The sequence below is a fragment of the Macrosteles quadrilineatus genome, unplaced genomic scaffold (assembly GCF_028750875.1).
Source record: "Macrosteles quadrilineatus isolate MER2022 unplaced genomic scaffold, UCM_ALF_1.0 Scaffold_6__1_contigs__length_79288215, whole genome shotgun sequence".
Lineage (NCBI taxonomy): Eukaryota > Metazoa > Arthropoda > Insecta > Hemiptera > Cicadellidae > Macrosteles > Macrosteles quadrilineatus.
In genome coordinates, this window is record NW_026542599.1 from 2,977,572 (window position 1) to 3,002,200 (window position 24,629).

Consider the following 24,629-nt stretch of genomic DNA (forward strand, 5'->3'; position numbering starts at 1 on the left):
CTTGTTGTGGTAACTTGTTGTACGCACAGAGAAGAATATCATACAAACACCCTATTCACCAACAAAAGATAACGTAACAAATTTAAAATATTTCGAAAACCAAATAAATAATATCTATCAATAATAGGAAGCTATTTCATCTTTTGAAACGGTTGATATGTCAAACACGGCACAAAATCAGCTGCAGCCCGCCAAGTCTCTGTCTGACGTAACAATCAGCTGTTAACAGTCAGGTCGCAACAGTCTTTTTGCTTCGTCGGCCGAGATAAGTGTGTGTTCAATAAAGAGCATGACAAAGTCAGTCTTCCTACTTTCGTAAATATTTATGAAGTATAAATGTTTGCCGTGGTTAGGAGAACCGTAGCTCTGCTCATTTATTTCAATTATCATTGTACTTGAGTTGAATCAGGTAATACACGGATAAAACGTTGATATCAAAATTGTACCAACAATTTTAGCATTAAAGTATGAACATTTTGTAGACTGACCCCATGCAATCAATTTAATATTTCTCTACTGGTCTGCTGAAAATACATTCCTTTGCTTGGTTATTTTCAAATATTTATCCATATATAAAATGGATACTCCCACACCTAACACTGACTATTAATGATTATTTTATTGACAAAAGTATCATCATCATCATCAATATCTATAATACGTAAAGCAGTTTTTCTGTGAACACTACTCCTCCCTTTATTTTGGCCCGATTTCAACATTTTGATGTGTCACAAAATTCCTCTTAATTTTTAGTATTGAAATGTCTTCGAATTTTAAAGTTCTTACTCACTAGGGTGTGATTTGCCCTCAAACGTCGATTTTCACCCATAAGAATTGCATTGAACGGATTTAAAAACAAAATACACATGGTAGATTCCTATGCATCGTTTTATTATATCAGGTGTTTATCATGATTTGTTGCATTTCGTTGTTTGTTATAATTTTTGAATATCAAACTATCGAAATTAGAACACAAAAGAAATAATGTTTCGCCGAAAAAGAGTAAAAGGTACCTTACAAAAGATTAAATGTCTAATTTTAGATTCGAAGTACCGTTAACAAGATAAAATCTTTTAGTTAAAAACCCCACATAAATCCAACAAACAATAATTTATCGATGAGACCAAGCTATATGAATATTTAAACTATTATTTATAAATCATAATGTATGATGTACTTGGAAATTACAAGTTAACAACTAGAGTATTGCATAATCAACTGTTTTACATGTTTTTAAACAGTGAGCAACGAAAAGTAATTAATATACTAACCTGAATATTGCAGCAAAGAATTAAAACAAATGCATGTTTTCACAGGAAAACTATCTCCTTAAACAAGTCACTTGACACTAATCCGTAAATTTATAATAAAACACAGTCACAAACACTAAACAACACGGTATGGATAACAAAGTACCACGTACGAACACTACGCGTAGAAACATGAAAATACATCGTACTGTTCTAAAACATAATCAAGACAACAATGAACCAATAAGAAACTAATGTCATGTGATTAGATGAATTGCTAGTCAGCTGTTTGGTTAGTAAGAAAACGGCTTTTGGTTACATACAAGCCAACAATTTTAAAACTCAGCAATAAACTGTATACAGTTGATTGTTGTATAATATACTATATTAATCGATATAACATAAAAATATAGTTATATAACTCATCGGGAAAATATATTTTCACTATTATGCTATCACCGAAATAATATGCAGAAATAATAACAGCATAATTTTTAATCCAATGTATTTTGTTTTATTCAGTTTCTAATTTTGTGGACACTATTATTACATTGTGAGTATTTTAGTCCTGTACTCGTACTGTAATTAAGATCAAACGTTAAAAAACATTTTTGCCTTGTTATTAAAAATTATATTAAATTAAAATGATTGAAGACTAATAGTTTTACAAATAGGTCGGGAAGAAAGCACTTGCTTTGCCTTTGGTGGCACGGTAAGACCTAGAACCGGGACCGATTTACTTTTTAATTTTGATGTCCCCAGAGGTCAAACATACGTCCGTGAACACGATAACCCGAGTAATCTTTGTCAGATTTTGAAGAAATTTTGCATGAATTTGTAGATCTGGATAAACTTGATTGAGTTTGAAAATCAACAAGATTGGGTCATGGAAATATGATATTTAGGGCTTAAAAAATTTACAATATATACCTATATTTTTGTTTTTGTGCTTAAAAAATTAAAACTCTTAACTTCCAAAAAATCCGTCGTATGGAGTATGGAAACTAGATAATTCTGTATAGTTAGGGGTTGTAATACGACTGAGGGATACAGAGAAAATTATCATGCTATTTTTATGCCAACAAAGTAAACTGTTGTAATAGCTTGCTTTTTCTATGGATACATTTTGATCAAATTAAAAAATATTTCGTACTAAACCATTTTACAAAAAATGCAATTTTCTTTCCCCTTTAGCAGCAAACCTAATTGCTCTTTAAATCTATTGTCATTGAGACAGGGAATAAATCATAATGTTAAAAATATTTTAGTGAACAGCCAATCAATCAAAAGGAATTTGCTTCATCTGCAGGTTTGCTGCAGCGGGAGTATTTTAATATTATGTTAAGATTCTTATCATATTCCTTTTGTAATTGCTCAGTTAAATTGTAGTATACCAAAAAATATATATATATTTGGGTAGCAGCTAATTAATGAAATAAATATTTTTACTGCTAACGTTTATTTTTATTTTTTTGTAAAGTGAATGCGGTTGAAAACACAAGTATCCCCCATCATAATTATTTGTCAATACAAAATATGGATTGGGAGTACACATTAAACTATGCTATGCAAATATTAATTTATAATTGGCAAATATGTTGTAAAGTTAAATTATGCAAAACTTTGATTATATTTGGCTTGAATCCACCGAATGTGTACACAGTAAATATTTGCTTTCAATAACGCATACCTCTCCCTAAATCCCAAGATTGAAATATTTCTGATGTTAGAATTGATTGCATTTGAGCAATTTCAGTACTTTGGGTTACCATGAATCGCGGTAAATTAACATACAAATTGTCTTGAATAATTTTTATTTTCATTGATATATCAAATTTATAAAATTAATTTTTGCAATTTATTAAACACCATGAAATGTGAAAGTTGATGCAAAATAAAAGTTGTTTATCGATTTCTCCATTGAGTTTCCTAAATTAATAATTATTTATTTATTGCGTATAATACAGCACTGTAAGGTGTAACTACAGCTGAATAACATCATAGAAAAAAATACTCTGTTTTGGTTAGTGCAATAGTCTATGATATCAGTAAATATTTTGTTTAAGGATACATTGTAATATATTTTAGACTATAGACAATGTGGGTTTGTGCAATGAAGATTGCGCTTAACTATTGTCTTGCAGAATATCTCAAAAAAATTTTATAGGTTTTTTAGTTACGTGTAAGTCCTATTTTTTTATACCAGAGCGTGCCTTAATTTCCAGTAGTGAAGAATTTCACACGATTATATCCATACAATATTACCCAAGTCCAGGGAGCAGCCTGTAGATAGTAATTTGATGAATGTATGAATTCCCAATGTCCAGATTCAGATTCAGAAACACTTTATTCAAGATTTACATTTTACAAATATAAATGCAGAATGGCGTCAATAAATACAATTAATTCTATAAAATATTATCAAAATGCTCACTAAATGAGTAGTAACATTTGCTTAATATAAATATTTTCAATTTCTTTTTAAATGTCTTAATATTATTAATTTCCATTAAATCTTTAGGCAGAGCATAAAAAAACCTAGTACCTGCAGCAGTGGGTTTTTTATTATAAAACTCTAAATTGTGCCTCTGGATGGCTGGGTAGTTCCGATGCCGAGTATGTCTTCTGTACTATTTGTAATTTTCCATGTACCATTGGCTATATTTTTTCTTCTTTATGATCTCTCAGTGAGTGGTGACTTCACAGAGTCTGCTCTGACAGTTGGTCGACTTTATTCGATGGAATTGCCTGTCAATCCTATGACTAGGGGCTAGAAAATCACACAAAAGTCAATATAAGAAATAGGTATTGCATCGGTACTTGTAACAAATAAAACTAAATATCAATGTTTACCTTATTACGTTTCTATTCGCTGTTAAAGTTGTTAACACAGTGACATCTTCAGGCATCCGCTTCACTAGCTAAACCTCATTCCTTAAAAAAAAAAAAATACCTAACCAGCCAAAGGACTTTAAATTATTACACAAAAACAATCCTATATTTTGAATTTAAAAAAAAATACTGTAGTAAATCATAAACCTAATACAACTTTTTCAATGAAACCCAACTACATAATGAACTCAAATGGTTTCAGTGATTTAGTAGATATATTCTAATAAATTATTTTCAGTTAACCGCAACTACTGTATCACCAATCACCATGGAATATATGCCTACAGCACGAAGCAGTAGTATTGAGTGAGTTGTTTATGAATTCATGGGATGAACTACAATTAACAGCCATGTTTGAACGTAATGGATCTACGTGGTTGGAAATTTACATCAGGGTTTTGAAGCTTCGCTCTAAATGGGCTTTTATATAAGCTCCTTTTAATGAAATTAGATTGTGGTAAACAAAATATATTCTAACATTTCATGCATTTGAATCAAATTTCTTCATACATGGTAAGCAAATTAAGACTTGAAAAATATAAGTATTAATTCGCCTATTTATTGTAGAACAATAAACAATCAAATTAACCATGTTCAGCAAACACTGTAACAGCCAGCTAGATGTAAACATAACAGCTGATTCTAGTGATAAGATAGCACAAGCTGTCATACAGATTAAAACGTTTAGTTTTATGTTGATCGTAAAGAAAATACCCTATGTGAATTTCCAGTAAGCTTGTTAACTGACATGTGCTTTTAAAATGTTAAAAATTGTCAATGAAAGAAAGATACAGCTTAATAGTTAATCATTTTTAGATTTAGTTTTAACTGAACTTTGAGGTAAACATGTCAGCAATTGTATTATTTATTCTTATGGTAAGTAATCAACATTTTTATTTATATCTAAAACTATTTATAAAACTCTTTCAAATCCTTACCAGGTCCTTTTCCAATTCACCACAAGAACTTTTTCATAATTAGCAAGCTTGATTGGTTATGTTAGTTTGAATAGTTTAATTTTATAATTAAAATATTCATAGACTAGGCTAACTGTTAGAAAATCAGAATTGAAATAAAAAAAGTAGTGGTAGTGAATCAACGGAAAAGATCCCATTATTAATTGTTATACTCTACCCATACCTCAAGTAAGTAGTATCATTGCATACATTTCAATGGTGATGGTAAAATTTTATCCCAAACCTTTTTATTATTACAATTTAAAGGAGTATAACAATCACACAAAGAATTAGTGGGGAGGGATAACATGGATATGTTTCACTTTTTATCTAATCATTGATCTTTTTGATTTGTTGTATGTATCTGGCAAAATATTTAATGTAAGACCTATCAGTATACCGCCCAAAGTCCAGTTTATAGGAACAAATTTTAAAAAATTTGGTTTAGGTTTGCGTTATGCAGCGTTAAAGGGGGTGGACGGGGGCTTAAACGTAACGAAATACTTGTTACGTAATATTACGTGTATATGGCCTAAGGTATGAATGGTTAGCAAAGTTGGAAATCCAACTATTTATTAATTTAGTGTTGTGTTAATGCAAGTAAGGAAATAATCTAAAATACTTTTGAAAAGTATCCAAGCTATTCAAATATCGGCATCTTATGCCGAGCGTAGAATATGTCATTATTGCTCCTTATTGAAAATACCTGCTTTGTATGGTCGCCATTTCATTGAAAAGTATTAAGTATTTCAGTAATATGTAGCTTACACAAAAAATAAGACTCTATGACCAGCGGCATTTGGAAATACATTACATGTACTTCATCCTCTACTTGATACAGAGGTGTGTTAGTTGGACAACCTGATTTGACAAATCAGCTGACGCATAATAGCCGGCAGAGCAGGAAGAACAAAAATAACAAGCAACATAACCTTTTAACCCAAACAAACAAACACAAACATTAATAATAATAATTACTGAGACTTAGAGTGAGAAGCGAAAGTAAAATTTATAAATTTTACCGTACCCTACTGCTTGAACGTTTCATAACAAATTACATCGTAAGTGTTACTATTTTATTACGAACTGTTGCTGAACGAATTTCGCTCACTTGTAATTACCATAGTAAACCAAACTAGGCCTTATAACTTAAACGTTGCCTAGGCTCTAGCTTTGCTCAAGTGCTAGTTTCGACGATTTTATTGTGTATTATTAATTATTATCATTAATGTCTTATAATGCAATCCATCCAACTTATGTTTGTTAACTTTGGAAAATATCAAGTATTTAAGTAGGCCTATGTTAGTATGAGCTGTTATTTTTTACTCTTAATGCTCATTAAGCTTAGCGTATCTTATTTATAATAAAAACTTATATAAAAACGTATTCCCAGTTCCATAGTCCTAACTAAACATTGATGATTTGCCTAAATACTAAAGTTAGATTATTGAGACCAGAAGTTATATCTAACTTAACTTAGGCTAACTTAACATAGGCCCAAACTTACCTACCGATGCTAACTTGGGTAGGCCTAACATCCCTTGTTCATTGTGCAGTAAAGTCTGCACCTGAAAAAACCGACCCATACCTCATAGATAGGCCTAACTTATAGGTATTTATAACTAACTTAGGTATTTATATTTATCCAATAATTTATCATAACTTAGTTTCTCTGCGGAACTATAACTTACATCTAAAAATACCCGATTGACGCTTCTTTACTTTTTAAACTTTGCTTAACTTAGGCCTAGGCCTACGCTTTTTATTATGTTTACAAATTTTTGCTGTAGGAGCTAGGCCTACTTTCAAATCTAAATCACGAACTTAAGCTACACTTAACTTAGGCCTACGTCCTAACAACAATCTAATAGGCCTACGAAGCATTTTTGGAAGGTACAGAAACAAGTCACATGTAAGTTAGCCTAACTTACTTTATCGCCTTCACAAAAGTTGTGATGTCAATCGATCAAACTCCCATGATAGAGAGAGAGAGAAATACATTATTAAGCAATCGTCAAGATTGAAAATGGCGTCATAAACAATAGTTAAGTTAGGCCTACAATATTTACAAAATACAAAAAATGTGTACAAAAGCGAATGAGTGAATTTTTTAACACTTGGAAATTGAGCCAGTCCAAAAATTCTGTAACAGAAAAAAATGGTCGTTCAATCAGCCACTTGTGCAACGTCTTCTTGAAAGAACCAAGGTGAGACCTCTTCACTTCCATTGGCAGGATATTGTACAGCTTGGCTCCGGCGTATGTGGGCTTTCGCTGGAACCTCGTTGTGCGGCGCACTGTCAGGTGAAGTCCTATGACATAGATAATAACCATGTTTCCTTAATGTTGATAGCAAAAACACATTCTATAAGACCTGTCTTGCTTGCAGAATGTGAACTTAGTAAATTTATAGCTAGCCCTAAAGTAAGTTGATACTGTAGTGAAAGATACAGTTTGACCCTTCTGGCCTTCTAGTACCGTAATTATTTAGGTGCCGACGGAGGGTTAAATTTATTGATGAGTTTAAAGTCTTTTTTATTTAACTTATTTTTACAGGCTGTCTACGAATCCAATCAGCAAGATCCATCGCTTGATACAAATGCTTGGCTTGAAAAGTATGACAAGTACAGAAAAATAATTGAAGAAAATACTGAAATTACAAATGAAGATAATCTGACGCCTGAAATCAGGCTGCATCTCATAACACCTCGAAGTAAACTGTGGAATGCCAAATCTAGAGATTCCCCCTTTAAAGACAGCCCGTTCTTTGCATTTTACTGGGCTGGTGGTCAGGGATTGACAAGGTTGGTTAAGTGTTAAGTTACCTTTAAGTGATTGTATCAATTTTACACACGTTAATAACTTAAGCACAATGATTGGTGTCAGATCCTACACTTACAACATTTATAAAGTTTCGATATGTCGGCTTACTTAAGTTATGTGTTGCATTTTATCAACTCTTGATTGATTCACCATTCCTTCAACAGCAACGTTACATCTTTTTCACGATAACTTGGTTAAAATCACTAGTGAACAAGTTTTGTTAAAATTAAAATTACCTTTGTTTTCGAAGGCTTGTTTGTGTCCCACAGTTTTCTTCCTATGCTTGAAGATAATTGCCTGTAAGTTATTTAAATGTGTGTTCAACTTCTCTAAAACAACAGAATGTTACAGGTATATATTAGACCACCCAGAAATAGTGAAGGGAAAAAGAGTGTTGGACCTAGGAAGTGGATGTGGAGCAACGGCTATAGCTGCGGCTAAGTGTGGTGCAAAATCTGTTACTGCTAACGACATAGATCCTCGTAAGTTTTGTGAACTTGTTTCTACTTATGGATGTTTCAACTGAGTTGCTTGGTGGGGTATAAATTAATTATGTTTATTTACCTTAAAATGAAAAAGGTAGGTAGCTTTTTTTAACCTTAAATTTGCTCGTACACATGGGTCTTACTCCTGTGCGATGAACGTCAAGTAAACCAAGGGGTGAGCCGGTACAGGGCAAAAATTAAATGATACTGATAATTAATAATAAAAAAAAAATGTCAATCCCAGGACACGAACCCGTCCTCACTGCCATGGCCTTACAGTCTGTCACGCTGCCTACCACTCTGTTTTCTATTCTCTGTATGAACCAATATCTCAGTGTAATAACTTAGGCATTGTAATGTTTCTTACTTAAAGTTTTTGATGATTTATAGAGATATCTGTTTTCAGAAATTCAAGATCTCATGAAATATGTTAAAGGCTGATATTATTACGTTTATGTAGGCCTACCTGTATTTAAAGGTACAGTTCCGGCCATTAAGAGAGAAAATGTCCAGGTAGACCCGGTTACATTGTGAGAACCGAGGGGGCCCGTTACCCCATCCCAGCAGTCATTGCTACTGCCTCCCTTTAATTCTTGGAAATAACTCGGCCCAAAGTACAAATTCTATAAATCGAACTAGCCAATCAACGAAGCAACGTAGAATTGTGATTCAAATTTTGTGATGTTCGACTTGTTCGTCTTCACTTTGTGAATAAAATGACCTGTCACTTAATTATAGGCGATCACACGTTCGATTTATAGAATTTGTATTGGGCCGAGTTATTTCTAAGAATTAAAGGGAGGCAGTAGCAGTGACCGCTGGGATGGGGTAGCGCGCCCTTCGGTTTCACAACAATAGCTGTGTTTTGACAACAGCGGATTAGGCCTGACCGGGTCTACCTGGACATTTTCTCTCTTTATATATGGCCAGAACTGTACACCAGAACGTAAAATGGATGAAGTTAGATTACCTACTTAACAAGTTTTACTTGAAGTAACACCTACGGCACCTATAAATCTTGGGGCGTCACAGCTTTCATTTGGAAATTACTAGCAGTAGCCTATATTGTGGGGGGTTAGGTAAACAGTCAATGCAATCCTTTAAGTGGTTTTTTACAGGAAACCCCACTAAGAAACTCAGCTACCCAATGCGGTTACAATTAAGCTTCTTTTTAAGGTTGATTGGGTTAACAAAATCACACCATTACATGCAGTGATGTGCTTTTAAAACGCCTATTTTTTTATTTTTTTATTAGGATTTAATTCTGTGAATATTCCTTAATCATTGTGCATTAGATTAATTTAAAGACTGCCTCATGTTTGATTGTTTTTACACATATTTGACACTGCTTTGTTCACAATACCAGTAGGCTAAATATCAAGTGCAGGCCCTATCAATAATCACCCTTTTTAAATGCTTTTGCCTTTTATCAAAAAAGCTGTTTAATTAGGCCTAGCGTACTTAGCATAAGCTAGGCCTACATTAAAATTATAAACAGGATGTCCCAGAGAGAGGTTAATACTTTTTAAAATTTTAATACCATACGTCTATCATGCTACAAACTTAGGTCTATATTTAATGCATATGTAAAACAGTACTCCTGAAGGCCATGCCACACCGAGCTCGGTCCCACGACGGATGCAAAGTTTGAAAAATCGCTCACCGTGTTAACAAATGGAATAGGACACTTAGAGCATTTTAGTAGTTCCCCCACGACCACTTGCTGAGCGATTTGTTTGGACTACCGAGGCAGTAGTGTGGGCCAGCACATGAGCAGAGGTTGCTGTAAAGTTGCTACATAACCGTAGGTAATCGGTATCATTTTTCTCTATCCCATCTTCAAATAGTGACAACACTTCTTTGAACTATTTTGGGTTCAGTCTGAAGTAGCCTAAGTTTTAAACCCTTTCCTCGTTGAGCTCCAACTCTGCTACAACATGGTGGGATTCCCTATAATTTGTCTCTTGTCATTTCACTCATTTTGAGAGTGAACTCATTTAGACCTCTTGCAGGACACCGGCTATAAAAGTATCAGTTCTTCGACACTACTAGAATCGTCCCACCCATGAACCACTATTTCGTAGGAAATCGCGGTTGCAGCAAGTTAAATCGGACGACATCTTGTTCACTACTGGCATTAGAAGTGGCTGAAATTCAAAGTGACAGCAACAAGGCTCAGTGGTTTCACTGAGATGAGCTTGATCCATCTCACCTCAAAACTCTCTCGGGCGCAGAGCTCGTGTTAAAACGTCCACACGCTTACCTCCCTTGGTGGTAGCGACGGATGTCGGTGTGGCATGGTCTTTAGTCTCATTTGGTTTTGATTAATCAGGATAAAATAGTGAAGCAACAAAATAAGAACAAAATTAGCCTAGGCCTATACGTTCGCTAACAGTACGGTAAAAAGTGAGTAGCGGTTGATAGATGTCAGTTTGAATGAAGAGTTATGAATTAACATTTTTATTGAACATTAACCTATCTCTTTGCTTAGGTAACATTGTTAAGAGAACAATCTACTTGAAATAGGCCCTAGTTTTGCTAATAAAATTACCGTACTTTTACAAAAATACACCATCATTTTTAAGATCAGCCATTTTGTAGAATACAAATACCCCTTTTCACTAGTACTTCCCAGTGACAAAATTTGTTTTGGGGCTATTTCATCCAATTCATTGTAGGTAAATCATTTGTAGTGCAAAAAAAATCTACTTAATCATAGCATAAATACATCATGTATAGCCATGCCGTTTTACGCCCTCGGATGGTTCTATTGTGATATTCAAGGAATTTAATTACTTTAATATTATGCTGTAGCTTATTAATTTGATGTCTAGCAGTCTAGCAACTGTTGACTATTTAACATTGTGAACGCTACAACAGACATGGTCACTGATGGTAGGATATGTGATTGCAGTGGCCTGTCTTGCTATCAGAATGAACGCTCAGTTGAATAACGTGAACATTACCCTCGATAATACCAACCTAATAGGTCACCCAGTGTGGCATGATTATGATGTCATTTTGATGGGCGACTTGAGCTACAACTATAAAGAGGTTGTCCTAATGATCCCTTGGTTCGATAAGTTTGAGAGTCAAGTTAACAAAACGATTCTCATCGGCGATCCAGGACGACCCTACCTATCTGTTTTTAAAAGACGGCACCATTTGTACAGAGTCGCAGAATACCATTTGTCCGAAGTTTCGAGATACATAAACAAAGGGTTTAAGATGTCGAAGGTGTATAAATATTTCCATGTGAAACCGAGACGTGTAAAGCCAAAGCAGTTGAGAATCTATTTGAGAACGACTCCGCGTCAGAGAGGAACGAAGTATCCGAGGCGACCAACATCAAGGTGGGAACTGGAGGATAGGAAGAAGAGGAAGCGGAGGAGATTTAGGAAAACAAAAACACCACCAAAAAAGAAAAAAAGAGGACATAAACGCAAGGGAAATATAAAGTCTTAGTATTATTTCTTAGGTAAATTATTAACTATGCCTGAAGTTTTTATATGCAATAAAGACATTTTTAAATATTTGGTCTTTATGAATATTTTTTCATGCAATTTTAATTATCAATAAAATAGCACAACACATTTTCTACAGTAAATATCTGTTCACAGTGACATGTTTCGGTATCGCAATGAACGCAAAACTAAACGACGTCGATATTCGAATCACCTCAGAGAATCTGATGGAACATAACGTATCGACCTCGTTGTGGGACATCGTACTGCTCGGTGAAATGTGTTACGATCCTGATATATCCAAGGAAATCTTACCATGGTTGAGGAGGGCTTGCAAGGCTGGAGTGGAAATTGTGATTGGTGACCCGGGGAAAATATACCGCGCTTATGTGAAACCTAAAGAGCTAACCCAACTGAAGCATTACTTCATGCCCGACATTGCTGTGGAGAAATATGGACACATTACGACGGAAGTTTGGAAGTTGAATAATCTTGGTTGAGCACTGAAATAAAAATGTTAACTCATTTATTAACATCGGTAAACAATATGTTGTTTTGTGTGGTTGTGAATTGCTGATATTAATTTTTGCAATTAGACAGTAAATTAATTTTGTTAACAACAGAAAAAAATTGTTGACAGTAAAGAATTAAATAGTTATCAAACTGTTATTCATATTTTGTTCCTGGTCTAAATGTTGTACAATTAAAATCTGTGAGGCATAAACAGCTGTTTGTATTAACAATTAACTGAAGTTAGTAATATTTTAAAAATATTTGAGGAAGGATTTTGATTGTAATGTTTATTTTTGGTTTTCAGTGAAATGTTTATATTTAGACATGAACACACGGCTGAACTTTGAATTAGAAATCAAAGTAAGAAACAATAGTTATTTTAACCACGCAAATTTTGATGCGTGGGATGTTGTTTTGATAGGAGATATGCTCACAAAAACTCACCCACGGATGAAAGTACTAATTAATTGGATGAGGTTATTTCGACGAGAAGGTAAACAAGTGTATATTGGAGAACCTTCTTCCTCTCTACGGTTGTTTTTTCCGAATCAGTTTGAATGTCAACTCTTGGAAACTTATCAAATACCAATGACACATCATTCACTATCTCGTCCTACCTCAGAAGTTTGGCGACTGTTACTTACGTACGAATAAGTTTAGTCTGCATTTAAGTAGATTCTTAAATTTGAGTTTGTCTGCTGATTCTATGTATCTTTTATCAAATGTAAAATAAAATACTTGCTGAAATTGATTGCAGATGCCAATGGTTTTATTGACATTTGACTGTTTTTGTACAATACATACACAATATTTATTATATTGTGATTTTTACAAATAGAAAGCTAGGAATAGAACATTCTTGTTATTCGAAATTTAAATTTAGTAGAATATTGCATCAAATCGATCCCACTATTGTTATAAAGTTATATTTGATTTTCATAGTAAAAAAATCAACAATTAATTATCCAGTGCCTTCTCCCCTTTAACTTGTTCATTGTGCTATCGGACCCTTTAGCTTATTTATCTTTCTTTTCTTATATTTATTTTTTCCCCTTCAGTGTAAAGAATCTCTAGAAAGTGAAAGTAAACAGAAAGTTGTTGGAAAAAAGCTCACATTGCATCAGAAATTTTATGTTAAATATTTATTTTTTTATTGTAATTAAATTGAGCTATTGACAAAGAGTGCTTTTGAATCACTGATTTCTATTGTATATACCCAAACATGATAAAAAAGGCTAAACTGTAAAGCCAAAGTTTTGTAAGTTGTAAGCTATATAATCTTTGATCATTGACTATATATGGTCAATGCTTTTCAACAACTATCAAAGTATCGGAAAAAGCAGGATTTTTACAATATGACTCTGTAATCAGCTGATTCAACTATGTTCTTTCTATATGAATGAGTAATGTGCTCCGTACTGCATTCGGTGAGTGTTTGTAGTGAAGCGCCTAGCCCAGTCTAACGGTACTAGGGGGTGATGTAGCCTATAGGAAAAAAGAAAGTGTGACAGAATATCATCATAAAAGGTTGGTTCACATGCCCTCAGTCGCTTGCGAGCAGCCTAAACATAAACGGTTCTTGAGTTGGTGTTTTGATCACGATGACGAAATAATGGAAGAGGTTAACGGGTTGTTCGGAGGCGTTTTAACTAACATTCCACCGTAAAATTGTTAACAGAAGTGTAATGCAAAAGTATTGATACCAATTCCAAGGCTGGGCGACTGTGGGTTTACTGTGAACAGGCCTGACCCTAAAACATAACTCCTCACTGCAAACACTTGCCGAATGCGGAATAGTTCATGATGGGATGTCCACCAAAAATTTCAAAATTCATTATTACTACAACATGTTTAAACAATATGTTTACCACAAAAGTTAGGATGAAGATAAAAACTAATGTAAACCCATGTTTACAGTGCATTGTTTACTAACTGATATGAACGCTCGGTTGAATAATGTTGCTATCAATATTACAAATACAGACTTTGTCTCGGATATGAAGATCGGAACCAGTGACGATTGGGATGTGGTGTTAGTTGGAGATATGTTCTACGAGAATCCTCTCGCAGAAGAACTGACTGAATGGTTGCGTTTGGAAAAGGAAGCAGGAAAGTTCATTTATATTGGTGATCCGGGAAGGTACCTCTTCATAGCAGCTCAGCATAAACCCGGGAACTATCTTGAGTTCATTACGAGATACAAGTTAGGTATGAAAATGTACCAACAACATGGCTTTTTCGACACAGAAGTTTGGAAAGTGTTTTACTTGTCTGAATAAAAAGACTCTTTGTGTCAGTTTAGTATGTAGTGGTCATGTATTTTTATTTTTATTGCTAGGTAGGAATTCAACCCTTTATGTCAGTAAAGTGCCAAAAACTCTGCATAATACAGACGGGAATGGGGTTTGAGAAATGCCAGGTTTAGGGAAAAAGCGCCAAATATTACTGCAGGCAGTCTACATAATATTGTTTTTTATTTGTTTGATTTTACAAATAAATAGATACTACATTTACAACCTTGATACATATATTATGTTGAAAGAAGAAAAAACGTAGCTTCCTTTTCTTTCAAAGCTATTGTGCTGACTGGTTGGTCAGTGCTTGGTAATTGGGTAAGCGTGTCCCTATCTCAATATTTACAAGTGTTTTGCTATTTCTGAATGGTAAGGGTAATATGTCACCTTTTAAGCTATCAAGTTCTTTAGTTTGCAACCAGGGTCATTATTAACACCAATGTTTAATTATATGAACCTTGTGTAACAATTCTTTGCGGGTTTTCCTTTAAAACCCAGAGGTGCGGAGTTTGCAGAACTTTACTAAATGTCTTTTTCTCATTTCAACTTGGATTCCGTTGGACAGTCATTCAAATGTATAAACTATGATTTTAGAATAATTCATTTTTCAACAATGTTTTGCCACAATTTTCTGTTAGTGTACAGAAAAATTTGTGTAACTTCTGTTCTACCATAGTCACAATTCAGAATTCATAATATTAACGCAAATGTATTGTTTACAGTTACGTGTGTCAGTATCGATATGAACGCAAAGATTAACAATGTCAATATTAAAATCACAAAGGACAATTTGATTGCCAAGACTAGAAATTTTACAGAGTGGGACTGTGTATTTTTTGGTGACGTGTTTTATGAATTCGACATGATGAAAACAATGGTTCTTATGATGAGAAAATCTTGTGCCAAAGGAACAAAAATATTTATCGGTGAACCGTGCGGAATTTTTAGGGCGTACACCATGACTAATGAACTAAAACAAGTGGCGCAGTATACTCTGCCAGAAGCAGCCGAGGAAATGTTAGGCTACGGTACAACTTTTATATCAGAATTTTGTTGCTAAATGTGTTAGAGTTGAATTGTATAGTTTTAATTGAACGAAGCCCCTATTAAAGCTCCTAATTCATCCACGGTAAACCATGTGGAGGATTCATTTGGCTTTTTACTCACTGTGCTACAAACAGTTTTAAATACGATGGATAATATTAATTAATATGTATCCGTTCCTAGAGTAATTGCAGTTAAGTTACTTGGTTTCAATGCTATCGATTGAGTTGGAACCAAAAATGGAACTGTTGGTCATCATAGACGTAGGTTTAAAGTACTTTTGCACTATGAGTCATATAGGCAGCAGCTGGTCTCTGACAAAGGATTTGCTTATTAAGCCAAGTAGATATCACTGAGCTCCCGTATTTGGTATACAGGATTTGTGCAACAGATTTAGCAAAAGTATTTATATTGTAATAACTTTAATAACCTAATATAAAATTTACCTTGACACTATTACTCATAAAAAAAATATTTAAGACACTTCATCGTAAGTTTTCGTTTTAGGAGCTTGCATAATGATTGACATGAACGCTAAAGTAAACAAAGTTAAGTTGCATATCACTCCAAAGGATCTAATCCAGCAAACCAATCTAACCAGGTGGGATGTAGTTTTGGTGAGTGGTGTATGGTACAAGTATGAAGAATTGACTTTGCTGGTGTCCAAATTGAAGATGGCCTTCAACAACGGAAAATCTGTCTACCTCGGTGATCCGTCTGGGACTATTAAGTTGTTTGCAAATGAAAACGAATTTAAAACAGTCGCTGAATATGAGCTCAGTGAATACACTTTTAAGTTAATTGGCTTCAAAGAAACTGAAGTTTTGAAGCTCAGGCATTACTTGTCGAACGAAGAGAAAATTGTAGAAAAATATAAATTTCTACTTGACGGACTCAACATGAGCATGTTTTGGTGATCTCTACGTAACTTGAAAACTTTTGTAGATGTTTACAATGTATGTCACTTTTGTATACTACAAGAAATAATCAGCTATTTTTACATTTGTATAACAATATTCATACCAAGTTTTATGAACCTTGAATAACAATTTATTACAGAAATATAAACTAAGTAATTGTTAGTTTTACTTAGGATTTTTTGTGAGGATAGCAGGCTTACCAGTTTGGAGTCTTCCCCAATCAGGTAACTCTGCTATCCTAAAAAAAAAAAAAAAAAAAAACTTAATGCCTAGGCCCTTGTGCCTTACACCCATATAAAAAAATTGGGAAGAAAATAGGGACGCCGCCTAGGTGTGTATTTTAACCCAAAAATGAGTGAGGGATGAGTGTGGAATGTAGTAAGTTGATCCATGATTTTGTTCATTGAATGAGGGGAAAAATAAAAATACCCCCGCCGCAGCAAACCTGCAGACTAAGCGAATTTCCATTTGACTGATTGGATTTACACTGAAATGTCTACTTAAAAATATAACATTTATTCCCGATTTAAATAGAATTAGTTTAACAAGTACTTAGGTTTGCTGCATTAGGGAGGGTAAAACTGTTTTTTTTTGTAAAATGTTAATAGTTAGTAAGAAATAAAAACATTTTCCAAATTTGATCAAAATATGTTCGTAAACAAGCAAACTACAACAGTTTACTCATTCTCCATAAGAATAACATGGGAATTTTAAATTTACAATTTTTTGGAATTTTCTCCGTAACCATTAGGCGCATAATAACGCTTCAATTTACTAAATTATTTGTTTTTTGAAGCTCTACAAAATGGTTTGGAAATTAATTGCTAAATTTTATGTTTTTTGGGTCAAAATTGGGAAAAACCTATTTTTACCCCATAAAACCCCCCGTAAACACCCGTTCCCATGGTCCGATCATGCTGGATCGCGAACTCGTTCGAATAGACGTAGGTTTACACGTTTGTACCAAATTTCATCAAAATCAGATCATTTTTGCTCGAGTTATCGTGCTGACGGACACATATATATATATATATATATAAATATATATATATATAAATATATATATATATATATAAATATATATATATATAAATATATATATATATATATAAATATATATATATATATATGAATTTGAACGGATGGTGTTTTTGGCCTCTAGGGACCTCAAAACGAAAAAAAAAATCGGTCCCGCGTCCAGGTCTTACCATGAGTACTACGGTAATAGCTTATTCCCTATATGGGAAATTCGCTAAAAACACGCATAGTTAAATAATATTCAAAGGACAAATGCTAAACATATTTTCGCCAGTAAATTGTTTTAATTCAAGATAATTTTGTTCACAGTGACCTGTATGGGAATCAGTTTGAATTCAAAATTAAACAGAGTTTCATTTCAAATATCAAAAGACAATCTTGTTGAAGAAGGAAACAAATTTCAAAATTGGGATGCAATTTTTATTGGTGACTTGTTCTATGATTGGAGGGTTATGGATCCGCTTTTACCTAGGTTGTTCGAAGCCTGTAGACAGAATAAGACTGTACTTTTGGGTGATCCGTCGACAATCGTTAAACATAATCGGTCCTACAATGTAACGGCCCTGGCTGTCTATAATATGACTGAGTTTACCACGGAATGGTCTGGACATACTGAAAGTGAAGTTTTATTATTGAATTGCTAGTGAATATAACAATTCAGTTTGTAGAAATACAATAGCCAAGTTTTGACCCATAAACCTCTATGTGATGGTCTGAAAATGCTGAAAGTGAAGTTTTATTGTTGAATTGCTAGTGAATATAACAATTCAGTTTGTAGAAATACAATAGCCAAGTTTTGACCCATAAACCTCTATATGATGGTCTGGACATGCTGAAAGTGAAATTTTGTTGTTGAATTGCTAGTGAAGATAAATTAAGTTGTAGAAAAACAATAGTCAAGTTTTGACTCATAAACTTTTATGTGATGGTCTGGACATGCTGAAAGTGAAGTTTTATTCTTGAATTGCTAGCGGATATAAATTGAGTTATTGAAATACCAATAGTCAAATTTTTACATGTTAATTTATATGTGATGCAGTTTCTTTTCTATTTTTGATACTTTTTTGTAAGGGAGAGTCCAACACCTGGTCTTTTTATTCATTACTGTTACCATTTAATTTAAAAAAAAAGCAGCATTCATTTGTTGCTCAATAAGTGGCAACCTGGGTATAGAATCAGCCACTTGAGATCAAACAGTAATATTCAGAGTCAAAAGGGAGTTCTATAGCTTAGTATTTTTCCTCCATGACTTTACACATACCTTTCTATAGTGTTTTGTAAGAAACAAAACATTAACGGTCTTTACTTATGTAAATATGTGGTTATAGAATTTTGAATCAAAGTAATTTCAGTTATAGCCTACAGTGGTCAAGGGCCAGATATCATCTCCAGTTTTCTTCAAGTTAAACACTCTAGGTGAAACACTACCCTGCTCATTGTTACCAACAGCACTCTCAAACTAATTATAAAAATAGGAACTACCAGATTTATGACCTTAAGTGGACTGTCGGACTGGTGAAATCCGCAACTAATAAATAAATTTCAATGACAAAGATATAGGTTGTTTTCGTCTATGATCAATTATTTAGCCCTATGGTTAAAGAATGACTTTTATGAAGTTGATTTCTCTTTTAATGAAGACCTTATTGGCTTTTTTTTAAAGAGGTTGGCGGCCTCTTTTAATCTTGCATTTGCCCGTCCACATAGACTAAGCGCCCGTGCGTGGAGCGTTTACAGCAAAGCAAGGAGTGAGCCGGTACAGTACAAAGGTGAACTGTACTGATAAATTTTAGTGGCAGTGACTAGGATCCGAACCCACGACATCGCTGCCTTGGGCCCAAAGTCCGCGACACTACCGACTGAGCCACCGACTAAATACAAATAAATGAATTTATGGATTGGTATCGTAGACCTTAAGCTTAAGGTCAGTTCCAAACCTCCGAGTTCAAAATTATGACATATCGGTAGCAAAACACTGTTTGTGATTGGCAAGATTTGAAGGATTCACTACAGAAGTTCTGCACTCAACAGCTACATCAGCTGCACCCTTTGATAAAAAAAAAAAAAACAGCTGGGTCTAGTATGGTCCGAATCTGGACCCAGCTCATTAATGGTCCTAGATAAACTTGCTGGCAGATATTATTCTAAGGTATACACAAATATCATTCATTCATACACTCATGTTTACTTAACACAAACACCCTCTGGTGCATTGGCTTAGTAGTTCCTTGGCTTTTCTGCATACAAGAAATAGTAAAGCCTTGTTCCCACAACACCTGGTAGGCAAAACGACAGATGTCCTTGAGCAGGGGCTCGAATCAATACGTGTCGTGGGAACAGCACGTCCGTGGTCCGTGTAGCGCTAGGAGGTAGTTCGTTTAGGGTGGGATCGTTCCCGCCAAAAGTCGGTAAACTCATAAAACATCAAAGAATTGTGGCTCGTGTTCGGTGCTGGGGGGGAGGTGCACTCTGCCCTTTTCTTCCAGCCTATCAGTGGATATTGAAATGTACGAACCAACACGCATCGTGAGAACAGTAGTTTCGCAAAGGTTTACTTTGCATATTCACTGATCAAGGACATCCCTGGTTTCGCTCTACCACGTGTCGTAGGAACGAAGCTTAACAACCTTGATATTTCCAACTCATGGTCTTTTTTCATGAGTTTCCTCTTGACGTAGATTATTATACTCAGCACCCCATTTCAGAGCCAATAATATAAATACCCCCTGTTACAGCAAACCTGCAGGCTAAACAAATTTCCATTTACCTGGTTTTATTTCCAAATTTGATCAAAATAGATCTGTAAACAAGCTAACTGCAACAGCCAAATTTCATCAAAGCTAAGTACTTTTTCAGTACTTTTTTACTAAGGACCGTCAAATTTCAACAAAATGGGATGGTTTTTGCTCGAGTTATCTAAAAGTAATAAAAATATATAATATGAATTTGAACGGATGGTGTTTTTAGTGAGGACAAAACTAAATGTAAAGCGGTCCCAGGTCTAGGTTTATGAGACCTACATAACTTATTACGTATATGGGAAAATCATTTTACATCATTTACATTTTCCACTTAACTATTATATTTTACACTTTTGTGAGTAGACAAGAATCGTTTTCTAAAACTTCCACAAAATGCACAAACTATAAGTAGTCATAAGAGTTATTCAACTGAATTCAATCTACAGCTCAAACACTTGTTAAAACTAGCACTCTGTATAATACTATCAATGAAACAATAATCAACAATCAATTAACTATCAGATCCCACTTGATTGATATCTAATCTCTCTCTAACAACAGTAGATTACAGTAAGTGGAAACACTGATAAACTCTACTGTCCAAATATATTACTTGCTTATCAGGGGATTACACATGAGCTCTCTGTTTATATTCTTCATTTTCTTGAATTTAAAGGAAAAATCAAGAAATACATCTCAGGCGTAGTTTTTACCGACGACCACTAACATATCCTAAACAAAATACAGTAACAAAAAGCTAAAAATCTTATTTCAGTCTACAATATGATTGTATGTTAAGTCAGTATTGTAGAATATTTCAATTAGCTACTGATAAAATGTCAAACATGGAACACAGACTTTTTCCTACAGTCACCTGACAAAGTGGTCTTCCTTGCACTGATTAAAGCACAGAAAGTTGTTAATTGCTGCATCTATTAACTTTTGCCGCACACGTTTTACTTTTACCGCACAACAACGTAATACGTGAATGATGAAAATAAGTTGACAAAACTTAAAAATATTACAACTACAATCAGCTAGTGCAGCGTTTCCCATTTCGTTCAATGTTTGGGTTCAACCTAACTTATAAACGTGTTGTACAGTGTTTGAAAGACAAATTATTTTTATGCTTTATAGTAACTTTTGGAAATAGTTATTTGTGCAACTAGTGAGAAAAGTGAGCAATTGACTCACTCGAGAGAAATCCTTACTCACGAGCCGTAGGCGAGTGAGGAATGGTTTCTCGAGTGAGGCAATTGTACTTTGAACTCGAGTTGCACATTATACTTTTCCTACAGTTACCATAAAACAAAAACATTTGTGAAGAAACATGAAGAAACATAACCTATTTTTACACAGAAGTGAACTTTTAATATAACATTTAATGTGAAGTGACAAATACAACAGTACAACAGCTGACCAGCTGATTTACAGCCAGTGCTGCCAACGTATTTCGCGCGCATACGACGTTGCCTGCATGTTACGCGCTCACTATTTCGTGCCTTCACGTTGCAAATCTGGAGTGAGACAAAGTAATTAGAGTGAGACAATGTTAACATTGTCTCACTGGTGAGCGAATTGGCCACTTTGCTTTCTCAAATCAGTGAGAGAACATGTACCGGTACATTGTTAGGTAACTGTAGGAAAAATATAATGAAACACTAGTGCAAACTGCCTTTGCCCATAGTTACACAAATAACTATTTTAATTTCTTTATTTTTAATCAGGAGCAGAAAACTTTACATTGAAGAATGAAGATACAGTTCAAGCTTTGTCAAAGTACCGTGCTTCATAAATTGACAGTTGTATAGTTGTTCAATAAAATATTGAATTAACCAAAAGTCATTTTGAAAATCTTACTTACTTACTGCTGGGGTGACTCAAATCTCTGTTTTGCCTTTTAGAGTAGTGCCATCCCTCCCCTCTTGTCTAGCCTCTGCCATCCTGATTTCTCCTATGCACTGGATCACATCCTTCTTGACTTGGTCATACCATCTTAAGTCCATTAGGTACGGTGTGACAAACCACCTTCAGTTTTGTGCCCTCCTGCCTACGAAGTACTCCCAAAAATCTTCCCAATTTGAATATCTGCAATTAATTTACTGTGTTTCCTTTTTGTTAATTTTTTGACATTATTTGTTTTATGAATAAGATAGATATTTTCCTTTAACAATATGTTTCAATTTTATAAATACTGTATTAAGGTTAATCACTAAATATAACAAAAATGGGAATATCGGTGCGTTAAGAGAAAACCATCTGTATTAACCCAAGTTTCTAAATCAATTCGTGACTTAGGTTAATTTATTTACAGGTCACCATGAACAAACCTAGGAGAAAATGGCGGAAAATCCTCTACGGGAACGAAGGTTACCCGGACAACTACACCGATGTATCGTTCCTGGACGAAATGAAGAAGAACATCAACATGCATCAAGTGACACTAAAAGAAGCTATTTTGGGAGCTGGATTGGTCACACAAGAGTTCTGCCTCGTCGTTCTGTTCATTGTTATCTTCATGTACCTTCACAACGGCTGGTTGCCTCTAGAACTCATTCTGGCTCAAACAGGAGTAGTTTCGTTGTTCTGCTACGTGATCTGTATCTACAATGAATCTGGAAGATTACGCCACGTGCGAACTGTCCTAGTCTTTTTCATTTTCGGTTACATTTTATCTCCTGTGTTGAAAACACTGACTGAATCAATCAGTACAGACACGATTTACGCTACCACAGTTTTCATGATGTCTGTTCACCTAATTTTTTTCGACTACGGTGTCAAAGCTCTGATAGTTTCGAGTTCTTTATCGCTAAATTCTGCTATTTTTGGTGCCATTTGTCTCTCTTCTCGGCTACCGAGTTCATTCCACGTGTTTATTTTGTTGTGTTTAACAGTCGAGTGTTTTGTGATGCTACCGCTTGTCTTAGCGAAAGTAGAAGGTTCGTTTGGAACATTGTTTACCCTTACTTGTCTGACCGTTTACTCTCTATGGACGGTTTCGTTTACGATGACTGTCTTATTTGTTCTCGTTGTGTTGTTTATCAACGTGCTTTGCCCTGTTTGGTTCCTCAAGTGGTATAGATACAAGGAGAATATTTATGGACCTTGGGACGAAGCTGTTGTCGTGCCTTTAGCTTCTTCTGAAAGTTGAAAATGGACTTGAATGAACTTCAGTGTTTAGTGAGGTAAAAACAGTATTATCAAATTTAAAATGTACAGTGAAGTACAACAATTATGGTAAAGCACGGTTGTACGGTAAAGTACTGTAAAATAGTATCTATGTTTTGAATTCAGTTCTTTGATTTATATTTTGATGTTGTTTTTCTGTTTCTGTGTTCGCCAATTATGTCACACCATTAGTTTAAAGTAAAGATTAGGAAGTTTTACTGGGACAATCATATTGTTAACGTTTTTAAAACTTAAGGCGTTTAAGACAACCTAGAGGAACCTGTGCGATTTTGCACGGAATAAAATTGAACTGTCTGCTTGTATGAATGAATCCATTTAGTTAAGTAAAGTAATCAATATATGGTAAGAAATAAAGGATTAATTAAACTGAAATTCACTACTTACAACTCCTCTTTAAAAACAACAATGGTTAGCGGACCTCGACCCCTCGACTGAGTCCTTATCAACATCTGCATCGACTGAGTCCTTATCAACATCTGCACTGGACTCATTGCTATATTTTTACGATACAATACTAATACTACAGTCTTTCACTTACATTCCAGTTTCATTGGATATGCATTTTCATGTCTTACGTTAGCCTTAGGAAGTTGTCAAGCTTAAGATCTATCCGGTGCGATGGGAGTCCCCTTCCCTTAATGGCGTTTAGGAAACTCATCGAGAGTAATCATTGCTAATAGCTGAATCTATACATCAATAAGCCTCTTTTGGCCTGGCACCTTTTTAGAGTACCGCATTATCGAAAAATATTTGTAAAGTGGACTCATAATAGCGCTTTTGCAGATGTCACTTTTATTATCGTTTAAAGTTTCACCTGCATATAAAATGTTATCAACTGATGATCCATTCCTAAAAACCATAAATGCATACCATACAGATTAAAATTATTTGTAGCTTTTGTGGCTTTTCTCTTTTATCCGTAGTACCTATCAAATAATCTGTATTAGACCATCTACCGTCACTACGGACAATCATCTCTAGGGAACATCGTTATCAACTCTCGCAATCACCGGTTCATTGT

General features: G+C 34.4%; 1 protein-coding gene across 5 annotated transcripts; it reads left to right on the forward strand.

The window, feature by feature from the left end:
* Positions 1 to 4,944: 4,944 nt before the first annotated feature.
* Positions 4,945 to 23,794, forward strand: LOC128997138 (phosphatidylinositol N-acetylglucosaminyltransferase subunit C-like). 5 transcript variants are annotated; one of them, XM_054422720.1, is made up of 5 exons: positions 4,945 to 5,018; positions 7,654 to 7,901; positions 8,272 to 8,402; positions 14,300 to 14,590; positions 15,399 to 15,805. In XM_054422720.1, exons 1-5 carry the CDS (start codon positions 4,989 to 4,991, stop codon positions 15,734 to 15,736), a joined length of 1,038 nt encoding a protein of 345 aa, XP_054278695.1. In that variant the 5' UTR covers positions 4,945 to 4,988; the 3' UTR covers positions 15,737 to 15,805. The 5 variants fall into 5 exon arrangements, 4 of the variants coding, with proteins under 4 accessions (XP_054278695.1, XP_054278697.1, XP_054278698.1 ...); XM_054422722.1 differs by lacking the exons at positions 14,300 to 14,590; positions 15,399 to 15,805 and adding an exon at positions 16,228 to 16,706; XM_054422723.1 differs by lacking the exons at positions 14,300 to 14,590; positions 15,399 to 15,805 and adding an exon at positions 12,026 to 12,501.
* Positions 23,795 to 24,629: the final 835 nt, after the last annotated feature.